We start from the raw sequence: 25,484 nt of genomic DNA, 5'->3' as shown, positions 1-25,484 counted from the left end.
ACAAAGAGCTTACAGTCCAAATAAACAAGATAGGAAGGAGAAGGGACGAGACTCTTAAGAGAGAAGCTCTATACGTTGGGTAAATGCCTCTTCTCTATCATCACCTGAAGCAACAGCAATAAGAAGAAAGCAAGATGTGCATCTGAGCAGTCCAGAAATCTCTGTACTAGGCAAGAACATATGTTTGATTTGGTTATTGTTCATTATTTGGGTTTTTAAGCAAACTGCACAGGTTCTTGTATGTGGGGACATATCGTAACCCTCTCCTGGAGGTCTCAAATTGTTTTCTTGGTGGAAGAGAGAGAAGAAACTATACATTCTGGTCTTAATGGAATGATAACCCTCCATGTATAACCTATTATTGCACATTTGAAAAAAGTATTTGATGAGTTTTGACTGCTAACCCAGTAACTTCCAATTACAGAGCTCACAGAGACAGTGACATAGTGGTTTACAGAGAAGAGAAGAGGAAAGGGAAGCAGGCAGAACTCTTGAAGTCCTATCTAAATTAGTCCAGCAAGGCTTAAAAATGTACGACATGCATCATGGCTATAGGTGTTTGACATCTTTTTTCATGGTGGCTGGTGCCCTGATAGCATCACTTCCCGGGAAGTTAGCCTCAGCACCGTGCAACTAGGTTAACCAACACTACTCCAAGTTAGAAGCTGACAAAATCGCGTTGAAGGTTTCTGTGTGCTTAGCAGACAAGATTGCTGAGCTCCTATCGACCTCTGGATCCAAGCAATTCCTTCATGAAAACATAATTGTGTTCAGATATGATAATGATGGATCCAAGTCTAACACTCTAAAACAGAAACGAGAGAGCTGTAACAATGTAGGAGTATCAGATTTCCCTGAATTTACTCAAGTCTGTTTTCAGAATGGAGCATGTTTCTGGGAACATTCCGTATTATCGACATTTTAGCCATACATTTCAATTTGTAAACAGGATATAAAATAACAAGCTTCCTGATGATCCTTTGTCTCTCAAATATCCCCCAAAACCATTTTCTCAGAAACTGCAAAACGTCAACCAGCTATTACTCCCAATGACTTTATGCCATGAAAAAATGTGCAAACTGCAGATGGAGAAATAAAAAACACTGCAGGAAAACAAAACTATTCAAAGCTATTGTACTACAACAATAGCAGCACTTCTCATGAAATACTCCACTTACTGGCTTTCTAGCCTTAATCTATTAATGAAAGAAAAATGTTTTGGTTTTGCAAACTTTTTATTGTGCTTCACTGAGTTTCATGGCAAAATCCACATGGCACACAGAAAAGAGGAAGTTATACAATTGTAAGCTTTAAAATTTACAGCGTGAAACCACCAACATTGCTACAGCTATTAAGGTAGAATTTCAAAAGTTAGGAAGTGCTAGAACTAAGACAACCTATGTAATCAGCTGCGTGCCTATCATGAAAAAAATATTCATCTTCCCTCGTACAGAACCCTTAACTCTGTAAATCACCTGGTGCATAGGTGCAGAGTATTTTTTTTAATACCATTTACTGAGTGCTCTCATGGTTATTCCTCCCCTATTATTCAAGTCTTGCAGCGCATAAAGAACTATTCACTTCTGCATTTTTACGACCAGGCCTTAGGAAGAAAGCAGGAGAGGAGAGAGCACCACTAACTGCAGAAAGAGGAAAACAAGATTTGGGACAGTAGACTGCTGGGCAAGTGGCTTGTCCAACCCAACCCAAATCACGAGAGATGTCCTGCAGCCTCGTGGGAAATGTTCTGCTATGCCCTGTGGTTGGGGGATGGGGTAAGAGGTTCATTATCCCCTCTCTGAGACTTGCTACATGATCAGCCTCTGCCGCTCTTCAGCACAGAGCAATTTCCACCCTTCACATGGCGTGCAACACCACAGTATAACTACGGTTTTACTAAAAACACAAGCTATTGCATTTACTTTTTTTATACGTGAAAATCCTTCAGGCATTCAAATGATGAGCGAGTAGTGCGTGTGTGTATAAATGAGTGGATGCATAAAACATTTAAAAAAAAAAATTTCTCTTTTGTTATATGGTCTCCTTAGGCATGATGGAAAGACTGGCCTAGAAGGTTCACCTGAATGTGACACACCTGTATAGTGCAATAACTTTTCATAGATGTAATGGACATAAAACTCACCAGGTCCACCATGTCATGGTATAAAATACATATGCTATGAAAAAAATTTCAGAGATCATAGCAAGTAGGAACTCACGTATTTTACTGCATCATGTTCTAAATATATTAATTTTTATTCAGTTTTAATGTTACACAATCTCAGGTGACCACACGCTAGTTGCTAATGTTACTACCAAAGATGTTGCAGCAGAACCAAAAAGTTCAGGAACCGATTACTTGTGTTCCAACAGCTACAACCTGTACTGTTTTAAGGACTTTCCAGTTAATGTGTGTACCTAAGGTCGATAGCGACACTTTGGCTTTCGTAACAAACAGCAGAAATCAACTTACCAGGAGATGTCCATGATGGACTTGTCAAACAGCTCATGTATGACAACTAAAGGTCGTTTCAGACACGTGAGCTTAAAACAGAAGAAACAACACTCAGAAATTTAGAAGTTCTATGCTACCACACATATGACCACATTAATACTCTCCCAGAGCCTAACGATATTCACCAAACAAGACCTGGCCAGGAGACAGCTGTATGCCTGATGGCGTATCTGAAGCACCTCGCTACCCATTCCACTGCCGGCACAGAGAAGCTCTGGAGAAGAATAGCGGACATTCAACCCTCTCCTCCTTTCTGAAACACAGACTGAATTTCTTAACCAACTTTGCCTTTACATCTTGGTCATAGAACACTCTCTACCACTCAAAAAGTAATTCCGCAGATGCTAAAGACAGCTTCTGCTCTAAGCTTTACTGAGATAAGGATGTTGCAAACTGCCAGCACAAGAGGCAGACAGCAAACAGATTAGGTTTCCATGTCCTCACTCAGACTGCTTGTCGAAGTAAGTGAAGCCTATCAAGAGCAAAGGCAATTTCACTCACAATTATTCTTAAAGAGGATTCCTCTACACTTACAAATCAGCTTAGTAATAAAGGACTGAATATGAAAATTCCCAGTAACATGTTCTAAATCAGACATTCTAAGCTCTTTAATGTTAAACTAATGGACTTAATATCTATAGTCTATAGTACAACTCAAATGAAGCAGGAGAAGTCAGCGTGATCTAGGATGTTTCATGCTTATAGGTTCACAGACGTAGTGTAGCAGTCATCTTCAGTAGTTATTTCTTTTATGTTTCCATAGGTCTGTGTTGTATACATATCCATTAAGCTCTTCAGGGCAAAGACAGCCTATAACTTTGCATCTCTATAATACCTAGTATAACCTCAACAGGCACCCTAAATGAAATCATAGTATAAATAGAAAGTAAACTATACCGAGAGTGATCCTTTGATATGGGTATGCACTGGTAGCATTGCCAGACACAGATTTAGTGTTATGCATTTAGCAATTGATGGATAAATATCACACTGGAATCTATAAATAGTAGCTTGCAGTTAGCAATTGGTGTGTTCTGGCACACATTGTCATCACAAAGCTTTACAAATCAGTTAAATTTGTCCTTTGCAGTTGCCAAACATCCCGTCCTGCATTTATGAATGTGAGAATAGCTACTCTTCTCTTAGCCAGGATAACCATTTTAGTGTAGATTTTGAAGTAAAACCCAAACTAGATATTGAAAACTTGAACGTATACTTAAAAAGCTAATTCGCTTTCATATTCCTTTCCATAGCAAAGGCAGAAGCCAGGGATTGAAGCCAGAACGAAGCAGAAAGATGAGGCATGTATATGCTCAGAATCAGCTACGCTGTGCCTGCTATATTCTCCTCGTACCCATAAAAGCAAGGCTAGCAAAGCTAGACTCCAGGAGTGATTAACGGGTTAGGTGGGCTAAACATCGAGAAACAGTAAAGTCCTTTTCTTATGAGATTCACATGGAGAACGAGTAAAAGACATAGGAAGAAGATAGGGCTGAATTACGTTTATTAACTGTGGTAACACGTTATTGCCCTTCACAGTTCCTCCCCCTTACCAGAGCAACACACTCCGCCACTGGCTTCTAGCTGCTCCTGGCTGTAGAGAAATGAACTAATACCAACCCACTTCCTTCCCCCCAGCTAATCCTCTAACAACAGAGAGAAAAAAACCCTAAACATGAATCTAAATATAAGACAATGCTGTACACGACCTTTGCGCTAAACCCTCAAGTTATCCAAATGACCACATTAGTCAAAGGCAGCAAAAAACCACTCACCCAGACAGAAAGAGATCGATCCTTGCTACCAACAGCACAACAGCAGTAGGGACAACTTGACTTGGTGGAGCTCCCATTCTTTTGTTTCTTCTTGAAGATTTTTGGATTGAATTTCTGAACAAATGAGATGCCCCAAATTTTATACAGTAATTACATTTTAGTAGGAGATCTACTTTAAAAGCAAGTTTTCCACTTAAGAGTGAAAAAGAAACATTTCATGGAAAGCAGGTCCCTAACCAGACTCTGCAAGAGCACTGACAAAAGCAGCATATGCTTTCTTGAGGGGCTTTCTGAATGTCTTAATGGGAACGGCAAATAATATTAATTTTACTAGCAACCAGGAACCCACTAGAAACCTAAGTTACTTTAATCAAGTCACTGAACAACTAACAAAGTTAGTGTTTGGCATTCCTAACGCGCTCCTGTACTCCCCTTTCTTATCCTGTTCATCGATGTCCAATTCTCTTCTCGCAAGAGCAAGCTGATTGCTTCCAACACGTAACGCTGACATTTTTTAAACACGACCATGCGTTTGCTTTACTAATCTTGACACCCATCTCCACCTCTTGTCCCATTTATGCATAAAATTATCAAGAAGCACATATTAGAAGTTTTACTTCAGGGATAAATTACTATCACTCACTTACCACTACTGTAACTGCCTTCCGATGCCCTACAAAATCCATGTTGGTTTTCCACCCATCTCTCTCAATGATCTGAGCAGTAGGTCCAGAATTATTCATGGCATGAGCAGAAACAAGATAGTGACCATCAGGTGACCAGCTAAGACGCAACACATGAGTTGTCCCTCCACACTGACAAAAAGAAGAAAAAAAGAAAAAAAAAAAAAACCCAAAACATACTAGAGCTTTAAAAGTGTTTGGTGAACAAAGGATTTTTAATACAAACTATTTAAATTTTAGATTTAAAGAATACGATTACAAAGTAACTCTTTTGTGAACGTAAAAGGATGACATTACATACAACTCTCAGCACTTCAGCCATGTTTATAGAGGTGATCTAGTGTAACTTAGGAAGCCCTACCAAAAGGGGGAGAACTTTAGAGGAAACAAAATACAAGTCTTTTTGGATACTGCACGCTCAGTATTCATCACAGTCCTAGTTAGCGACAGGGCTGCAGCACACCAACTGCTAACAATGAGACTTCAGCTTGCAACACCAGCTCACACATGAATTTAGGCATTCACAGGCTATTACTAAGAGTAATTGCACTAATCATGATACCACAAGCTCACCGCAAAACACTCCACTCACCGAGCACCAGCTTCTGTCCCCAGAAATTTGATCTCTTGATCAAAGTCATCACATAAACAGCTCTATGATGCCAGACCAAAGATCCCTCCTAAGTACTTATCTCGTTTCTGATAGTGGCCAATGGAAGATGCGTAGGGGAGAATGTAAGAACGATGTAATCAGTGTGCCAATACTTCCTTGGAACACCCTGCACATTTCCAGGAATTTACTTACCTGTTTACATAACCCACGTAAACCTTTGGCACCCACAACATCCAATGGCAACGAGTCTCAATTTAGTCGCATGTTGTGTGAGAAAGTAGCTCTTATTTTCCCCCCTTTTGAATCTGCCATCTGATAGTTTCATCTGATTCGGCACTGTTAAATTAACTAATGTTTGTGCAGAATCGGAATTATTCGTACAGTTTGCATTCATTCTATAGGAATTCCCTTTGAATGGTCACACATTCGGAAGTACCTCATCAAAGGGTTTTGTGATGCTGGTTTCCAACTGCCAGTCCATGGTCCGCCACACCTTCAAACTTCGATCATCAGCCTGAGAGGCAATATATTTTCCAACAGGATCCCAGGTCAGCCCTTTCACCAAGCCAGAATGCCCCTTCAAAGTGGCAAGAATTTCTGTACGCACAAAATTCAGAATAGAGAGGAGTTATTGATATCTCCTTTAGGACAGACTGTTGAGGAGATTTACAAGATCTTTTTGAAACAGCATATTAAATGTAACCTCTTCTCATGTACAAACGACAACGTATCAACCAAACTGGAACCTGTATTTAAGCTAAGAAGGATATAAAAAAGTGGGAAAGAGAACTCTGGACAGAATAAGGGGCACAAAACTCTTTATAAGAAATAGATCAGAGCAGGAAGACCAGCAGAGCCCAGGACGTTCAGAATAGCACTTCCAAGCGATGGAAATCAGCAGTTTAACTGGAACTTCAGTTAAACATTCACCCTTTCCTCTGTACCCAATGATTATCGCAACAAATTCAGCTTTGTGCACCAAACAGGAACTAAGTCAAAGTTGCGACTGAACAGACACGCAAGCCTGGCAGAGCTGGTAACCTACTTTCAGTCCATCTCTTGCTTATCAGACTGTGAGAGAAGAGGCTGAGAGTACTGCGTAGGCTACACAGCCAGCCTGGAAGTCTAAAAACTCTGATATCAGCACTGGAAGCAACCCTAAAATAAACGGCAGTGACTGGGCACCGCACAATGGGAGTTTGAACCTGCATCGAGTTCCGTGGTGAGAAGCAGCCAAATGAAGGCACACGCTCCCTAAGGGCCCCAGGCCCTCGCAGGTCGGCTGGGGCTGCCCGGTGCACCGGCTGCGCCTGGCAGCGCGGTCCCCGAGAAAGAGGCCTCGGGACCGCGTGAATTGCCAGCACTGCAGCAATGGAAGAAGGAAAATGGCCATCAAATGTAAGACTTGAGAGCTTCTGCTACTGTGAGGCTCCCCTAGTCCTTCCTTCCTCCCCTTCGTCCTGTAGAGTCACAGTGCTTATTAAACAGCAGCATTTAAAATGGGGCAAATAAGACAATGCCCCCCAAAAGGCAGATGGAAAGTCCTGTAGGTACAAAGGCAACAGGGGAAAAAATATATGCATATATAGATGTAATATCAGGCTGAAGTTCTATTTATTTGGGATTTTGCAGAGAAGGTGAAAAAGAAAATACATTTCATAATGACCTTCACGTAAAATCAGCAGCACAGCCTGAACGTAGCTGTTGTCTGCAGCAGAGGGGCTCCGCTGCTCACTGCCATCCGAAGGTGGAAGGAGGACTGACTCCCCAGATTGCAAGCCTGTCGTCTCAAAAGACAGACAACCCATTCCCACATAGAGATTTTCAGCCAGTCAAATACACCCATGGAGGGAAGAGCTTGTCACAAAGCTGTACGTACTTGCACGTCCGAAATGTAAGAATTCTCACCTGGAAATTTGACGGCATTCCAGATGACAACTGTGTTATCCACGCTACAGGATGCCAGCCAGGCATCATGCGGAGACCACGCTACATCCATGACATCTGTTTAAAAAAACAAGTTTCCATATAAGACGTTGATGGTAATCAGAGAATCCAGAAATCTTTTTAAAAAAAGAACTTGTGCGGCAACATTTTTTCTATCCCTGAGAAACGCTTATCGTCTCACTAGAGGGGCAGGTCAGAAGTACATAGCAACACCCATTGGGAGAGAGGCTCTCCAGCTTACCATGTTCAGTGGGGAATAACAGAAAATCCAAGGCAGAGAATGCCATGGTTAGCGATTATAGGAAGTACTGATGCCTGTGGAAAGTACTTTGTCCTGCTTTGAATGAAAAAGCAACAGCAGCTATTGCAATGCACTCGCTTTATTCCAAACACACGTGGAGTGATCAAAGTGATTTCGAGCTTGATTTTAATCATAGCTCATGTCAGCAGGTGCAAAAGGCATTTGAAATTATCTGGTTTATTCATCTTTTGCATGGCTCTTTAGTTACTTTTTCTAAATAAACATAAATATTCTTTGGTTTACAAAAACTTTATCTTTTGCCAACCAGGGGATTATTCACTGCAAGTGTGAACATTTATTTAAATGAAAATACGGTTTAGCTTCCTTTATTCAGATTCATTTTTAACCTAGCAAATAGCAAAATATGTGTTTCTTAGTTGCTAATTTTTCTACTACGTAGTTGCCGGAAGTTTTCTACTACATTGCTGGAAGTTACTTGCATGAAAATCAGCATTTGATTAAAAATGACATTTTCTTTTAGATTTTCATTGTTGCTCTTAAAAGTAATTACTGACTTGCCACCAAATACATACGTTTTGAGCAAGAAAACGTGACGCCGAAAAACAATTTTTTTTCCAAATACATGCAAACTATGTTCATTCAACGCCTTTTAACTTACCTCCTGAATGGCTTCTGAGAATCGATACGCACCTCCACTGCTCAACATTAGTAAGTTTGCTACTAGAACCAAACACCGTGCTAGGTCCAATGTACCTAATTAAAACAGAAACAGTTATCAACAGAACCACCGAGTTCTTCAAACTTTCCTTCTGAAGAAAATCAGCTGCACAGTACACTTCTATTTTATAGTCAGTTATTCCTGCAATGAAAACTGAAGCAAAAAAATGTATATTTTAGAGAAAGTAATCCCAGTGATTAAAAAATTAGCTTCAAGAAAACGTACAATTTCTACGGAGAGCAAAAACCGATAACATTTAAGGTAACTCTTCAAATCTCATCAGGAAGCTTTCTTCAAGGGCAGAAGAAAAGGCCTCGGCTCCTCGAGAGGAGAGAGACCGCCCAGGGAGGCACACGCTCCAGCCCAAGAGGCGGAGGAGACCGAGCCTCCAGCACGCCGACGCGGCGTCGCAGGTCTCGGCTCCGCGCGCGCCAGGCAAAGCGGCGAGCTTACCAAAGGCCAGCACAGGGAAGGAACGCGAAGAGACGTGACCGAGTAACCTATTTGAAATAAAAGATAAAATCGAGAAGGAAGAAACATGCTTACGCAGCTCGTTTCCACACCATAATCAACTTGTCATCTCCCCCTGAAGCCAAGTAAACTCCATTGTTTGACCATCGCACACAGTTCACGCAAGCTGAAACGTAGAAAAGAAAGTTTGTAAGACGAAATACGAGACTAAGTGGTTCTGGACTGGGGACAGAGTTCGTCATAAGCAAAACTTGACCGGAGATGTTTAGGATTTAAGTGGGCTTTTTCCACTCAAAGCAGTTACTCTGCCTGCTTTAGATACATGAATTGGCACTTATCTTTCAGTAGCAGTTGAGGAACTTCTTACTTGAAAAAAAACATCCCTTATTGAAAAAAGCTTCACCAAAAGGAGCTCAAAAGAAGAAAGATTAATATTCATCTACCAAAGCTTGTGGTAAATGAGGTGGGATTAAGAGGGCAAAGAAGGACAGATATATCTTGAAGAAAAGAAAGGGGGCAGCTTGTTCAGGTAACCATACTTTCAAACGGAACGTGCAATAAATCCAGAATAATTCGGAACTATAACCAATATACTTCATATGATGTTTCTTTTATACTTATTTCTGTCCTTGCCCTTTCCTTCAGAGCTCCCCAGAGTCTCAGAATGTGCGTTATCAATTACTTTGTGGCCACAGCTGGAAAAAGTTCATAGGGACGAGATTTCCAAAGGTATCTATATTTCTCTGTATATTTTCCCACATTTTAACAACATTTTCTGCTGACTATCTAAAAAAGTACATAGCCAAAGTATGAGACCATTCTGCTGTACTTTATTGATTGATTCACCACCGGACAGGGGGATTGATTCACCACTGGACATTAATTCTTGTAATTACAAACATGTAATGCTTAAGCTTCGGCAAATTACCAACAGTCATTAAAAAAAAACATATCTATTTAAAAAAATATCTTTGTTACCTAAGTGATTGTCCATCTGACAAAGCATCTTGGGAATATTTTCATTTTTTTCATCTTCCTCTTTCAGGACAGGAGCCATATTCCAGATCACAACTTTCCCAGAATCCTGACCTGTAAGAGAACAAAAAGCCCCCACTTCTAAAGACATGAATAAAAGCTTTTCAACTTAATCTCCGTCCCAGAACAGATGCTAAAACTTAGGTATTATTGCAGTGGGAACTTTGGAAACATTTGAATACATATATATAAATTTGATATACATATCTGATATAATTACACTGAGTCAGAAGTGTTTTATTTTCCTGAAGCTATTAAAAATAAAGTTACACAGCCTTGTTCAAAAAAATCACACTTTACATAATGATAGCAACTATAAGGATGAACTATTTATAACAAAATTGTATTTTAAAAGAGAAAAAATACATTCAATCCTAAATTGCAATTATTGTAGCCAACAAAATTATGCACTATTGTAATCCAAATAATATTTTTGCACATATTTCTTGAGCTATTCTGTTTATATAATTGGATTTTTTTGGTACCAACAGCTCTACTATTTAGCAGGTCAAAAAACCCAACTTCACATTCAGTTCCTCTTCAAATAAAAAAGGAATTTGGCCAGTACGGCCACAACTCAATTATTGCAGCTACTATCTCAACGATGTCCAGGAGGATGAGCACATCAGAAAACGTAACCCTGCCTATTGAAAGAATACAAAGAATGTATTCTTTCAATACATTTTAATGACGTGTGTCTCTAAAACAGATAATTACGCAAGCGATGTGTTTTTAAAAGGGTCAAACTGATTGAAGTGTTGTGGAGGCACAAGATTACCATTATAGCCCAAAATTCTGCCTTCTAGCAGTACGCAGACATACCTTGTCCTCCTGTTGCAAACTTGGTCCCATCTGGGTGAATGTCCACTGAAAATATCGGCTTTCCTGGAATTAGAGAACAAGCAGCAACAGACTGAGTCGTTTACAGCCAAGAGAACGCAGTAACGCCAGAAGAACCGTAACTCTTCTGGCTGGCGGATACCTTTCTTCTTCTAAAAGCTATAGTTGTAGGAACTACAGCTGACTGCGAGAGTTGAAAGCAACCTGACGACAGAAACGACAGCCTATTAAAAGTGTATAAGCAAGTTATCACGCCATAACAAACGAGGGATAACCAAGGACACTTCATCCAGCAGGATACGCGAAATGCCTCCAAGCAAAATAACACCACAAAGCAAGCGCCAACGAGGCAAAACTGTATTTGAGTAAGGAATTCCTTCCAGGTTTCTACGGTTCATTAGCTGATGACCTGAAGCAAGTTTTGTTTTGGTTTCTGTTTTTGTTTTTTTAAAATCCTCCCCAACTCAGGCTGCATCTGTTGGTCACGGCTACCCGTCTCAAATGTAAATTCTGTTGTTATGAAGTGCTTCTACCGTAAGCCTTGCTTTGATTTTTGTGGCTTCCATATAGACAAAGGAAGACTAACTATTACTCTTAAATCTTTCAGTTCTCCATATGCTACATCTTTCAGAAGAAAACTAAGTTTTATGAAAATGTAAACCCTATAACAAATAACTAACAGAGTTGGGGAACAGCTTTGGAAACCAGACAACCCTCACTCTCAGCCTGTTCTGCTCCGACCACTGGATCACATACACTCTCCTATATGTTCACAGTTCTTTTCAGCTTTACAGGAGAAGGAAGAGGGGAAAAGCAAACTTACTGCCTTTAACAACGCTCAAAGAGCTACCACTAAGGATTACTTGAAGGAATACGCATGTGATTTCCACATTTAAGTGATTTTTGGCAGCAGTCCGAACCCTTTCGAACTGGAATGCTTCTGCAAGCAAGATCACGCACATGCCAGTATAAAATAAGGCAATTCATCATAACAGCCAAAAGAACTAGTACCCGCCGTCCCAAGATTAGTCGATAAATTACCCATGGATGTCAATTCTTGCACTGCATCTTCACGATATGTTAAGACATAAATGATACGATAAAACCTGGAGAATTTATCCAGCAATAGGTTTTATGTTGCAACTGTAGCCTCTGAATTCCTCGACACTAAACTGCTAACAAAACCCTCATCCAAATATCCAGTATTTCTTACTTTTTGAGGGATATGCATTTTGCTTCATGTCAACTTTCCTTATGTTGACTTGTTTTAAGGTTTATTTTATTTGGATTTATATTGCAACTCTAACATGTGATTCCCCTTAAAATTTTTACAGGCAGCCAAGCAAAGACCTTAAGTACAGTAAGATGGCACTCAGCTTACATTCCTTCCAAGTCCTTTAGACCGCATAAAACACATAAGCTGAGACTTAGCTGGGGCTTTTCTTCAGATTGTTGTGCCTGATTCTATCTTTTATTCTATTAACTCGAATGCAACTTACAGGGCTAAGCTGAATATTCTGAGAAGCACAGGCAAGCAGCAAACATTTATTTTGTCCTTCCCGAGATGTGGAAGTTCCCTTAAATTAAACCAGCGCATCATTTGAAATAGTTTAACCCACTGACACTTAGGGAAACAGGTCATTCTGTAGCCCTTATAGGTGGCAGAGGTTACCTTTTCAACCTGCATCAAGCCTTGGGCAAGAAGACTCGCTATACCCTCAAATTTGCCGTTAGACACGAAGAGGAGAGTGCTCCTTCCAGGAAGCCAGTTATCACAGACCTCTTAATTGTACTGACCTGCTCGTTTTGCCTATGTATCATTCGCACCAACGGGAAACAGTTCCCCAGCAAATCAGAAGGAACAGCAACCTCTAGCACAGGGGCATCAATAATCAGGAGGAATTATTGACTTCCAGGGCCAGCACAGCACCTATGAACAAGGCTTCAGAGTTTAGGTGTTTGCAGTTTAACAATACCGTATTTAAAATTGGTTTAATAGATGCAGCCGTCTCATACGGGAAGACTCGTTCCTCCTCTGCTCCGATGCCACCACTCTTCCTTCCCCAAAGCCTGCATTAGAAAGCAGCCGTGACCAAAGCACACACTGACAAGTTTGTCTGACAGATACATTGGCTTCTCGTTATCCAGGAAAAACAGATATGCTATACGTGCCGAAAAATCGTGAAATAAGTCATTGCACTTGTTGCTTTGCAAAAATTACAGACATGATGTAATTTTCTTTTCCTTTACTAGGTGTTTAAAACTATCACAGCATCTCCAACTTCTGCCTTATCCTACGAGCACAACTCTACAGAAGCAGTAACATCAGCTCCCTTCCTCCTGAGCAAAGTTTTTGCACAGACCACAAATGGGGTTGATGAAATTTAGCAAATTACTTACGGAGCCAGAGGTAACTCAGCTACACATTCACCATAAAAGCCTAAAATTAGCCACATCGTCCACCCAGCCCAGTACTCTCTGTTCAGAACCCAGCACTAGATACCCCCCTAGGGATCTGCACAATGGCAAGCACACAATGCTTCTTCCTAGGACAATCTTCCAGCTCCAAAAAATTGCAACTCTGATTTGTGAGTCAGAGGCCCTCAGCAGACTTTTCTTCTCTAAACGCAATCGGCCATCTCAGATCCATAAATAACATCGATAGCCCCTAACACAGAGATCCCCTGCTCACCCACGGACTCTCCCTACTTCACGTATCCTGTACCTGCTACCTGTTACTTCAGCACCCCCCAATTCTTGTACGGGAGAACAGCGAACAAAAATCACTTGGCATTCACCCCTCTGCTGCCACTCGCAACTCCGCAGGCGTTCGCCACGTCCCCAGCTCAGCCCTCCCATTCCTAGCCCAGAGTCCTACTCGGTCATTCCTTGTACAAAAGCTGTCTCACACTTTTGGTCACTCTGGTCACTCCCCTGTCAGCCTCCTTCGGTTCTCCCGTATTTTGTGACGTGGAGGGGAACTGGCACTGAAGACAATGTTCAAACGCAAATGATCCATGTATTTATACAGCAGGATAATGCTTTCTTTTTAGTTCTTTTCCGAGCATAAATTTGGGTTTCAATCTAATGAGCACTGAGCAGGTATTTTCATAAACTGTTATAATCCTAAAAGCTCAGACCTCAGTGGAAGTCGCCAGGTCACGGGGCAGTATTTTATATGGGAAGTTTAAAAAGGGTACGGACTTCGCACTCAGGAAAGGCGGCGGTAGTAAATGAAGCCCTCAGCAATAAATCAGTTTTCCTACGTGGCTCAACTGTGATCCAGGAAGGGATCTCATTCCACAGGTAACTAATCACACACAACGATCTACTCGGTGAACTCGGGCTTCTCCGCAGAATTTGCCAATAAGCTTAATGGCTTGTGAACATGAGGCCCGCCAAATTAATCTCCCATAAGAGCCAAGTAAGTACCGTTTCCATCTGATGGATAATTCCTAATAAACTGGACTAGTTTCATATGTCTCAATCTCACCAGCAGTGTCCAGATGCATCCAGTGGTCAACCTTTAAAGACATTCTTTTTCTCCCTAGAAACATTAGTTTACTAAATCAAGTTCCAGACTTCTCGGAGTTTGTACAAATACGAGTCTTCCATTTTCCATATACAGGAAATCGGTGAAACTACACCCAGCCCCAACCTGTCACACCCTCTTCTTAACAGACATTCTGCGTTAATCAAAATACAAACAGCGACTGCAAAACGCCATGGCACGTACTGGCCCAGCAGAATACTTACAAGTCAAGCTAGGTGAAATATTATTTACAGGTCAGTCTGGATTCGATTTCAAATGGCTTCGGATATTATTCTAAGATCTGGGGGCAGTATCAGTAAACATGGACTGTTCCGTTGCTTAGAGCCCACGGCTTTCAGTTCGCACCACTTTCACTGTGCTCTTCCACCGCAACTCGAAGTTGCGGTAATGTTATTAGTGGAGGAAAGCACAAAGTTCAGCTGACAAGAGCAAACCAAAGAGGGAAGCAGCTGCCTGTGAGCTAGCTCAGGACCACAGGGCATCAGGATTTCACTCCTGGCTCTGGCCGCGATGACCCGTTGGTGAAGCCAAGCGCAGCAGCAGCCCTGTCTGGACGCCTGCAGGAAAGGGTAACTGCTGGATATAGGAACGTGAGCTTCTAGCACTTCAGCTAAAAAGACCATTTGCATCCAGTTTTCAGGCAGTAGTAGAGCTACTGCGTGTTTCAGCCCCAGAAAGCGTAGAGGCTCACGGTGGTGTAACCCGGACCAGAGAGCACCCAATCTGGAGCCTTCGGCCCATCCTCAGAAAGGAGTTGTAGCTTTACTATTTATTGGAAAGCAGCATGTCAGTGCCACAAGCAACCCGTTGCTATCTAGCACAAACACTGCGTGGAGGTTCAAGTCGGTTCTGTAACGTGCTGATATTCACCAGGACAGCCACAGGTGAAACACAGGAGTTCACAGCGGCCCAGTCAAAGTTCCAGCGTTGGCGGCGAGAGGCGTCAGAACGCCAACGCGCCGGCTTGGAAAGGGAAATCTTCCCAGTGTCCTGCTCCAGAGCTGCGCATGCTTTTCGTGGCTATGGAGAAACATGGGGCTTGTCATGATTAAATTAGATTACTTAGATTTTAAAAAAGGAATCGCTACTACAGCTACATATTATGAGCGTATATTAACTCTTTTCATGATCTAGAAGGAATTTCTTTATGTTTTTAATAAGTTTGCTCTCTACACTTTTATGTCTATCCCTTAAAATACAGAACAAGTTCAATAATCATTAGATTGCTTGCCCAAGTAAACCAAGACTTATATTTGTTTCCAGTTTCATCAATCTAGAGATGTCAAGTGATTTAAAAAAAAAAAAAAAAAAAAGAGAACAGATTAAGTGATCACAGGACAGAAATTTAGCAAGACAAAGTCATTACCAGGCTGCTCTTTCCTCCAGGGTACCGTTACCGAGGGAATACCATAATACCATTCACGGTGGTGGATAACCGCCGCAGCTTAACGCTACAAGACTTGTTCCGTACTACTCGTGGTTCTTAAACTGATCACAGGTACTGGGTTTTTCCTCACTTCCTTCATTTTCTCAAAATAACAGAGAAGGAGCCATTATTCGATAGCGACCGCTTCCTTCCCTGGGTCCAGGTCTTTACCTGATTACGTTGTGAGATCCTGCCAAAACGAGCCAAAAGGCACAAGGTCCCTGGGTCAAAGTGACCGAATGCTTTCCCATGCTGCTAAAGGAGAAGTGTTGGATTTCCTAACAGTAGTCGAGCATCAAAACAGAATGTAAGCGATTCTTAAGCAGTACTGTTAAAATCTAACAGTGTGTTTTGAGACATTTTGCACTCTTGTAAGAATTTCTAAAAATATAACTTTAAATTACTGAAGCTGCCAGCATCACATTGCACACGGAAGCAAACCAGGTTCATTAAAACCAGAACACCTTATGATGGACCAGATGTCGTCTTGGATTATTTGTTTAAAGAACCCAATCATACATTATGTACTTAAAGAAATACCGATAATGAAACAAGCTTGGAACAAAATGTTCCAAGTCAGACAATTCAAACCCAAGGAGAAGGTCCCATTTTAAAAAAAATACCCCGGCTGAAGAAAAAAAGCCATTTTAATTATTGCGTCATTTCTGTTTGTTATTTAACTTTAGGCAATAATCAATGAAATATAAAGACAATTTCACATGAATTTCTACCAAATATGAATGAGTTTCTACTCATTTTGCTTCCAGCCCATCTGATACATAACATCCAACATGACTCACAAATCAATTCAAATATTTACATTCCACCATTACAGCTTGGAGAGATAATAAACTCCAAGCCTATATTTAAACAAAAGCAGGCTCCAATTTCTACAAGTTGTTACACACGAACAGCACCTTGGGGTTTGCACGGGTTTCTCGGAATCACAAGGGACCTCTCCTCTCCTGCAGGGCTCAGCGTCTGCCTGCGTTAGCCGTCTTTGAGCACCAGGGCTCTCAAAACCTTGCGTGCCAAATGCGCACGTACAACCGTCGGATGCGTGGTGCATCTCCACAGAGGCGCTGAATGGAAAACTGGGAAGGAGAAGCAAACCACGCCATCTGTATCTTACTGTCGTCCGCTCCCGCCCCCACCATCGGGTTGCACTTCTCAATATTCTTCCTTGCTCTAAGTCAAAGAAACGCGGAAGAGAAGAACGCAACAATAGTGAGGATTTCACGCAAAATCTAATGAACCCACACTAAGAGTGTGAAAAGCTTACGGCAAATGCATCTGAAGAAGTAGTATTTCCAGTAGGTACTCAGATAAAGCGACGTTAAGAAGCCCAAGACAAAAACCCGTAGAGCCAAAATGTGTTAAAGTGCTTTTACCGTGAACGCGCAGCATCTCGGCTGAGCGGCACACGCTCCCCGGGTGCACTGACTTTCCCTGCTGTGACACCAACTTCTAATGCCTACCAGCTCATGGAGAATGTACGCCTGTAAGCACCACTAAACTCATTCCAGTCCGTTCAGTACAGAACAAACCCCAAAAACCGAGTGGGGAGAGGGAAAGGCAGGAATGACAGCTCCTCGGCTGGCGTGGGGAAGAGCCAGCCTTGCCGTCAGGACTCTCCCTCACAAACCAGCAAAGGCGAAGCGGCCTCTTGTGCCCGTGGGGAAAACGAAAGGAGTAAAAGTTATCGCAGCGAGTCTCCAGTACGCACGGTATAAACTATCTTCACCCCGTTTCCGGAGAGGCTTCAGAGCAAACAGGTAGGCCCGTGAAAAGCGACGGAGACTGCCTGCACGCAGCGAGGCCCGCAGGATCCGGAACCCGCTACGCTAAAAGGGGCCGACTAAACTCACCAGTTTTTACCCTGCACTCCTTGCCCCAAGGATAAGAACGCATGAATGTTATATAGTCCTGTATACGTTAGCAGACCTTAAAGCATTTTACAAATGAAGCCAGCGATGAACGTCTGTTTTGTAGGTGATGAAACTATGGCAAAGTGACTTGCCCAAACTCATCCCAGCAGGACAGGGGAGGAAATGGGAATAAAATTTGGGACTATCGAGGCCCTGTGTAGCGCATTATCCACCAGGCAAAGTATCGCAGGGCTTTGTAAATCGAGCCTCGCTGCAAACTGCTTGGCTGAAGACTGCCTTCTGCAACGGTTAGACGTATTTGAAATCGCTACACGTTTCAAACACATACCCATACCAAAAGGTGCATCCATTAAAGAAACAAGGAAAGAAGTTACAGATCTAATCTCTGTGCTCCGCAAAGATTTAGGCCGCAAGTTTTTATTCAGCTGCTCCTAAGTGGGCTCCCACGGAAGATCCAGAGAGGCACAGGACAGTCTGCCCACAGGCAGCCACAGATTAAGATGCAAATGCTACATCTGTTTAGATTAACCAAGCAGAAACGCAAAGAACATCTCAAATAAAGTACTTGCACGGTTTTTTGGTTTGCTACAACCTTTACAAGGCTAGGTCCATCTGCTGACGATACGACCCCTGGAGAGTAGTTCAAGTGAAGATGGATGCGAATTTCAGCTCGAGGCTTCAGTTACTGTTCTTAAAACCTGCGGCATGATTCCACAGGCAACGACGCACCCAGAGAGGCAGCCGCAAAGTTGCATCTGCAGTTTCTAACTCAAAGCACGCTTCTCCAGCCTGAATAAGCCGGTCTCCGGCTTGGTTTTATTCTAGATACCAACCAGCTAGATGAGTCCAACTATCGGCATTTATACCGGGGTACAGAACTTGCAGCTGAAGTAAAGCTGTACGCATGAATCGGAGGAGAAAACTTGCATAAACAGAAGCGAGCTCTTCACGTTAGATTTCTTGTCACCGCTCCGCCAGGAACAGTACAGGTACGGCTCTGGGAATTCATCGTAAGCGGCGTAAGTACCTAACAGCGACGCTATCCTGTACTCGCCACGCTCGGAAAGCGGAGAGCTTTCTGCCAATGCTGACACTTCATTCTGAAAGCGTTTTAGCTCACAAATCTCTACAAAATCACCAGAGGAGCGGCAGGCAGGATACCACCTAAATTCAGGGGGTCGTTTTGAAAGCACTGTCGGAAGAGCCTTCTCCCCCGCGGCCAACGCCAGCACAGATGGCCAGCGCTGAAGCTCACCGCATCTGGGGACGTGGATACCGAAACGGCTGCGGCCGGGGCTGCGCGTTGGCAGGGGCGCCCGCACGTCCCAAGGGACCCCCGGGCCGCTGCGGGACACCCTCCCCTCCCCTCCCCTCCCCTCCCCGGCGCAGGCGACGCTCGTCTCAGCCCGTCCCCCCGCACCCCCACCAGCCCGAGGTCGCCCGGCACGCGTCCCGAAAGCCGAGGGCAGCTCAGCCTCGCCCGGCAGCGCCCGCCCGGCGGCCGGGACCCGGCGGTGCCCCCGCACAGCCCTCAGCCATCTTCCGGAGGCCGAAGCCGGCCGAGCCCTCCCGCCGGACCCGCTCCGCGTTCTGGAAGCCCCGTTTCTCTGCAAACCCCGCTTTCGTTTCCGCACCTCCGCCCCCCCCCCCCCCCCCGCCCCCCCCGCCAGCCTCCCCGCCCGCTGCCCCCGCACCAGCCCACCGGGACATCGCGGCCGGAACTCGCTGCTCCCCGCTCCCGCCCCGCGGCACCTGCCCGCCGCCGCCCCGCGTACGCGACCGCGGCTCCCGGCGGCGGCGGGGCCCCGAGCACGCCGCGGCAGCCCCGCAGGGTGCCAGGCGGACGGCCCCGCCCGCCACGCCCGGCTCCCCCCCCCACCCCGGCCGCCCCTCGCCCGCGTCCGAACTCGCCCCGCGCGTGTGCCGCGCCCCGGCCCCGGCCCCGCCGCCGCCGGCCCCCACCCGCGGCCCGCTCCCCCCCCCCCCCCCGCCGCACCTGCCCGCCCGGCCCCGCGGCACCTGCTGCCCGGCGGCGCGGCCCTCACCATTGTGGTTGACCCAGGTCGGCTTCAGGAGCTTCATTGTTCCCCGCCCGGGGCCCCCGCCGGCCTCCGCCCTCGGGACCCCAGGGCGGCTCCGCCCGGGCTGCCTCCGCGGCCGAGCGAGCGGCGGAGCTCAGCGGCCGCCGGCCACCATGGGCCCCCGCCGCGCGCCGCTCTGCCCGCTCTGCCCGCCCCCTCCGCCGGCCGGAGCCGCCTCAGCGCCGCTCCATGCCCCGGCGCCGCCCGTGCCGCAGCCCCCGCCGCCCGGCCGCATCCCCCGCTCGGCTCCCGGCGGCTCCCGGCAACGCCGGAACTCGGCGCCTGGCAACGGCCTAACCGGCCCGGCGGGAAACAGCCGCCCCCGAGCCCCGGCGTTCCCCCGCCTCGGCCGGCGGGGGGCGAGATCCCGCGAGGCGCCGCCGCCCCGCCCCCCCGGCCGGGCGGGCGGGAGCGGGCGGGCGCCCCCTGCCGGGCGGAGCGGGGCGATGGCGGGGGCGGGGCGGGGCGGGGCGGGGCGGGGCGGGGCCTTCCCGTCCCTTCCCCCGGGCCTCGCAGCGCGGGCGGAACGCTCGTGGGCCGGAACAGGGCGCGCGGGAGGCGGGCGCGGCCGGCGGGGAGTGCGGGCGCACCGCGGGCGCCGTTCAGGGAGCCATGTTGGCGGCGGCGGCGGCGGCGGCGGCCCGGGCGAGCCGGGGGCTCAGGTAGGGCTGCGGCGGCTCTCGGGGTCCGGCCGCTGCGGCCGCCCTGCGCCGGGCCCGCGGGGAAGGGAGACCAGCGAAGCGCCCCTTGCTCGGGGTTCCCGCCCCGGCCCCACCCTCTCCCGGCGAGCCCTGGGCCTGGTCCCCGTCCCCGTCCCGGGCGGGCCTCGCTCGCCCGGGGCTCCCTCGGCGGCCTGGGCCTGCGCTCCGGCGGCGGGAGCGGGACGCGGTGTGCGCCGGCCCGGCTCCGCCCCTTGAGCGGCCGGTGCGCGGGCGCTGGGCCCGGCTCCCCCCCGGCACCCGCCGAGGCCTGAGCAGCGGCGCCTCTGCCCGCCGGGACCGGCCGGCGCTGGCTTTGCTGCCGCAGAAGCAGCGCTGCGAGGAGGCCGCCGTCGGAGCTTCGGAATAAAATTACTCCAAGCTGCTCGTAGGCTTAAAAAATGTATCTGCGCCGTCCCTCGGTGCGCCGTGGATCCTCAGCACCGAGCAGCCCAAATGTTGGGCTTGGTGACCTTGCTGAAGAGTGTGAGGTTATCGTTGCTGGGCAAACACCGGGTGCTGTCATGAGTCTCGGAGCAAAAGATGATTCGAAACTTGTCATTTATGACACATAAATAGCTCTTGGATTTTGCAGAATTGGTGTCGTCAAAGTCAGTTTTTCCTCACGCTTTATGTTCCTTTTTCTTCTTAAGTTCTTGGCTGCCCCAGACGGTTCCGCTCCGAGGAAGTCACTGGCAGACCTCGCTGCTGGCGCTCAGGGCGTCTCTCCCCACGAGGTGAGCGCCGCTGCCGTGGAGTTACCTGGAAGTGTTTTCACCCTCAGGGGAACACAGATTTTCCCAAGTCAGGATTAACTTTTAACTACAGAAGTTTGCTTTTAAGTCACGGTATGTAAAAGTAGCTAAGAACCGTCGGCCTCTTGAGAGTTTAATGGTAACCTATACAATTATGGCTTTATGCCTGTGTGTAGTTGTGTTTGCTTCCTCAGCCACAGAACGTGGCTGGAGATGTTTGGATTTAGGCTGTGCTCCAGAATTCCCTTTTGAGCAACGACGGAAGTGAAAGCCTAGCTGAACCGAAAATACTTCACTGTAAAGTGCTAGCCCGCATTTACGTGTATGTTACGTGTTGGTGTCCATGTCTTGTGTTTTGATGCAACTGGATTTTAAAATATCCTGGTAGCTGTTAGGTACCATCAGAGAGATTCTCTCGCACCATAAAGGTGGTTTGTTTGATCTGCAAGGCAGGAGCGATGTCCCGTACATCCACTGTGAGGACTGGCTTGTGTTTGGGGAGCGTGGCAAACGTTATCTTGGGTATACTGGATCTGCGCGGAGAAGAGTAACATCTGCACCTTGAATTTGGTTCTACATGCGGAAATTTTAAGAGCATGTGTAAAACCCCTCACTCTCTTCTTAAATGTGAGATGACAGGAATATTTGCAGATAAACCTGTTACCTGCTCTGCTGCACTCTGAGCTAGCCCAAAACAATTCCAGTTCAGTTTCTGTGGAGCTTCCTCAGGTCATTCTGATGTGCAGCACAACATTGGAGGTTGCTTTTCTCAGGCAGGTGCAGTTCTCTCTGCAGACATATTACTGTCTCCTGGAAATTGCATTACTTGAGTAAAGCTAATGGCTGGAACTCCTGCTAGGGACCAAATTAAGCAATGGGAAAGAACAGTCCTTAGAAAGGTAAAGCGGAAGTGAAAGTTGCTGGTGTTGAATTAAGTGACAAAGTATCTTCTTTCATTCATGTAATTATTTCCCTTGTAGAGCACAACCAAAGAAGAAGAAGAAAGTGGATTTAAAGAGAGAGCAAGCACAGAAGGATCGTATGAAAAAGAAGATTAAAAAGTTGGAAAAACTCGCCCCAGAAATGATTCCAATTGAGGATTTTATACCACCAGTTAAGTACTCGGATAACAACAGGTAAGTAAGACTGTCTTTCACCGTGCGCTTGCAGTCATGGTAGAAACGCTTCCCATTTCTTTCTCTGCAAAACTGCAACATGGTGCCAGCCTTGGTACCAAACCTTGTCTAATTCTACCAGGACAAAAATGTGGAAAGCAAATTTTATTTGCCCCTGCTAAAAGTAGTAAAAAAAAAAAAAGAGTAACACGATTTTCTGTTAGAATGACTGTGGAAAACCTCAGACATTGCATGAATGAAATGTATTCTCTGGGTTTGGTGGGGTTGTTTTGGTTGGGGGGGGGGGGTGTTTGTTGTTTTGGTTTTTTTAAATTTGCTCTTTGGGGTGCAGGCTATTTATTACAGTCTTATCTTATTCTTTATCAGGGTGCGAAGTCTTCCCCCTCTGTCATTTGAGGAGACCGAAAGAAGAGTTTTACTTATGAAAAAGTGGTGTGTGTTTAAGCAGAAACAAGATAAGGCAGAAAAGAAAGCAATTCAGACCCTTGTAGAAGCTCAGCAAGAGGCACTAAAGGAACTGCGCCTTGAATCCGAGGAGCTGTATCAGGCCGCGATCAGACGAGATGAGGGGCTTTTCCCCTTTGAGAGAGACGGACCTAATTATACCCCACCACTTCCCGGTTACGATCCTCCTGAAGGAAAATGCATCGACATCACCAAAGTGTATACGCAGTGATGGAGGAGTTTGTTGTTCATCTGGCGTGAGCTACTCGGGCGACTGAAGGAGGAAAGAATGGAATAAGAATAAACAGTTCCTTCTGCAGGTTAAAATACTGTACTTGTGTGACTGTAAAAAAACCGTATTAATGAAGTATTTGTTTGTTTGGGTTTTTTAAATGGCCACCTAGGTGGTAAGACACCCAACAAAACTACACTGCCTTACCCTTGTGCCATGCTAGAACAAGACGTATTTTACAGAGTATTTTATCTTTCTGGGCTTATATCTCTCATCCCTCCGTACCCTCCCAAGCAGCATTTTTTTTTTTGTTCTGCATAAACCATAACCTGGAAGATTCCTACGCTATGAGAAAAGAATGTCACAGTCATCACATCCCAGTCTGCACTGCAAGGGAGGTAGCAGCTGACTGTTTACTGCCTTTCTTTTCAGACTTCAGTGAAGTACTTCTCCACGTAAGAGGGAAAACAGATGAAAAACACTGTGACAAAGCCACAATTAAGTAGTGTTTTTTTTATATTGCCATGTAAGCATTGTAACTAAGTTTCTAAGGGTTTGCCCTAAAACAAAACAGATCTCTCTTCAGTCATTTAAACCTTTATTTTTGTAGTAATTTTGAATACTGCCATCAACACACACCACCATGCGGGAGCAGTTCCACAGCGGGGCAGGGCTGCAGTTCCAGGGTCTGCAGTACCATCCCCCACCAGGTGAGAAGCTCTTAACCCACGACAACAGCGACTCTGGGAAGTGCCTTTGAAATGCCCGTGGTCGCGATTGTCCTGAACGGGCAGGGAGGAGTCCCAGCTTGCTTTTGTTCTCCCAGCTGGCAGGCCTGGGGGGGGGGGGGGGGATGCAACACCGGCTGGTGGGGGAAGATGTCCTCGTCGAGCAGGAGGAGCTAGATCATATATGTGCTAATTTAGGAGTTGCTTGCTGAGATGAAATCCTAAAGTGTAAGACAGAGTAGTAAGAGACCAGAATCAAATTACACACCTCAGTTCTCCCATTAAAAAATACTGGGTGTTTAAATAAACTCTTGGTATTTTTGCATGAGTGCTAAAGTATTGGTGGGGCACAGCTACAGTTGTATCACTTCAAGATGACATGGAAGGAAAAAAAACCAGCATAGTTCTGCATCGTGTATTACGTTACTGACCAAACACAGCAAGAGAGCCTTGCTAATTTGGTTTGTCTTGGTCAAGGGGAAGATACCAGTCAGGCGGTGGGCTCTTCCTGAGCGTCCACACCGGAGCATATTTCTGCTTTTCCATAACTCGAGCTCTTTCACTCTTGCACAAAGCTTCCTGAAACACAGGAAAAAAAATATTACCACGATAGTGTTGGATGTTCCACTCTTACAGAGCTTATTTCCTGCTGTGCCTACGTGAGAAAGCGAGGAACAGAAGTTTATCATGCTTAAGCAGAACTGCCCAGCGCTATGTACGTAAGCCGGGACAGAAGCTTTTAACGAGGTGGCATTTACATGTCGCCCCCGACTCCCCGTTACGAGGTGGGCTGCCTCCCGCCCGCAGCTCTGCCAGGCGGCGGAAGGGACGCGGTACGCTGCAGCCGCGCTGCAGGGCTGCCGGCGTGCGCCGGGCTGTAGCCGGGAGCGCTTCCGGACGCCCCGGGAATCCTTTTTGCCTGCGACGCGGCAGCTTTTCCCGTTAGGAAGGGAACACTGGAGTAACTGAAACCCAGAGCTCTTCCCGCAGAACGCCGCTGAAATGCTCCCGCTGGCTGTTAAGCCCACCTTACCCCCCTCCGCCCCGAGCAGCCGCCCGGTTGCCCAGCCCCTCCCCGTTGCGCGCCCGCCGACACCGCTCGCCCCGGGCGGCTGCCGGGTCCCTCCCGCAAGCACCGGCCCGCAGAGCTCCGGGCTGCCCGCGGGGGCCCGGGCGGGACGGCGACCGCCGCTACCAGCTGCCGCTCGGTCCCGAGGCGGGAAGGGGCAGGCGGGGGCGCGGGCGGTACCTGCGCGGCGGCGGCGCGGCCGCTCTCCCAGGCGCGGCAGGCCTCGTAGTCGTCCCGCCAGCGGCCGCAGGCCGGCATCTCCCCGTGCGCGTAGTAGTGGTGGAAGGCGTGCCGCAGCCCGCGGCAGTGCTTCCACTCCCACCAGTAGTCCTCGCACGACCGCGGCGGCTGCGGGCGGACAAAGAGGCCGGGCTGAGCCGGGGTGAGCCGCCCCCCGCCCCCCGCCGCCGCCGCCCCGGCGCCCCCCCCCGCCCCGCTCACCCGCCAGCCCTCGCCGCCCGCCATGCTGCCCCGGCCGAAGGCCGCCGCCCCGCCACCAATCCCCGCCGCGCTTTGCGGGGAAGACCCGCCGGTCCGGCCAATGGCGAGGGGCGGCACAAACCGGCCGCCTCGTCGCCCCGCCCCCGGGCCTGCCAGCCAATGGCCGCCTGCGG

At 46.8% G+C, this 25,484-nt stretch overlaps 3 protein-coding genes across 5 annotated transcripts in view; 1 reads left to right on the top strand and 2 right to left on the bottom strand.

The window, feature by feature from the left end:
- HIRA (histone cell cycle regulator) overlaps positions 1–20,182 on the bottom strand; it is a 37,883-nt gene extending 17,701 nt beyond the window's left edge. Inside the window, exons 1-10 of the mRNA XM_075515981.1 lie at positions 19,773–20,182; positions 10,842–10,904; positions 9,963–10,073; positions 9,060–9,150; positions 8,454–8,548; positions 7,495–7,590; positions 6,023–6,183; positions 4,938–5,105; positions 4,291–4,404; positions 2,474–2,544 (exon numbers count right to left, since the gene is read on the bottom strand). Coding sequence (XP_075372096.1) covers positions 2,474–2,544; positions 4,291–4,404; positions 4,938–5,105; positions 6,023–6,183; positions 7,495–7,590; positions 8,454–8,548; positions 9,060–9,150; positions 9,963–10,073; positions 10,842–10,904; positions 19,773–19,809 — 1,007 coding nt within the window. The 5' untranslated portion in view covers positions 19,810–20,182. The remainder of the gene's footprint in view (positions 1–2,473; positions 2,545–4,290; positions 4,405–4,937; positions 5,106–6,022; positions 6,184–7,494; positions 7,591–8,453; positions 8,549–9,059; positions 9,151–9,962; positions 10,074–10,841; positions 10,905–19,772) is intronic.
- A 131-nt stretch (positions 20,183–20,313) lies between these two features.
- On the top strand, positions 20,314–23,605 carry MRPL40 (mitochondrial ribosomal protein L40). The gene is made up of 4 exons (XM_075516058.1): positions 20,314–20,470; positions 21,160–21,243; positions 22,242–22,397; positions 22,764–23,605. Exons 1-4 carry the CDS (start codon positions 20,421–20,423, stop codon positions 23,071–23,073), a joined length of 600 nt encoding a protein of 199 aa, XP_075372173.1. The 5' UTR covers positions 20,314–20,420; the 3' UTR covers positions 23,074–23,605.
- Positions 23,606–23,658: 53 nt separating this feature from the next.
- C13H22orf39 (chromosome 13 C22orf39 homolog) lies at positions 23,659–25,422 on the bottom strand. 3 transcript variants are annotated; one of them, XM_075516062.1, is made up of 4 exons: positions 25,312–25,422; positions 25,051–25,218; positions 24,233–24,380; positions 23,659–24,022 (listed from the first exon to the last, which is right to left on the bottom strand). In XM_075516062.1, the coding sequence occupies exons 1-3, from the start codon at positions 25,333–25,335 to the stop codon at positions 24,255–24,257; spliced, it is 318 nt and encodes a 105-aa protein (XP_075372177.1). In that variant the 5' UTR covers positions 25,336–25,422; the 3' UTR covers positions 23,659–24,022; positions 24,233–24,254. The 3 variants fall into 3 exon arrangements, with proteins under 3 accessions (XP_075372177.1, XP_075372175.1, XP_075372176.1); XM_075516060.1 differs by having other exon boundaries at positions 23,659–24,029; positions 24,242–24,380; positions 25,312–25,421; XM_075516061.1 differs by having other exon boundaries at positions 23,659–24,380.
- Positions 25,423–25,484: the final 62 nt, after the last annotated feature.

The sequence above is a fragment of the Mycteria americana genome, chromosome 13, assembly GCF_035582795.1.
Source record: "Mycteria americana isolate JAX WOST 10 ecotype Jacksonville Zoo and Gardens chromosome 13, USCA_MyAme_1.0, whole genome shotgun sequence".
In the NCBI taxonomy this organism is placed as follows: Eukaryota; Metazoa; Chordata; class Aves; order Ciconiiformes; family Ciconiidae; genus Mycteria; species Mycteria americana.
Note: the sequence above shows the minus strand (reverse complement) of the source record. Positions and strands in the feature narration are given on the sequence as shown.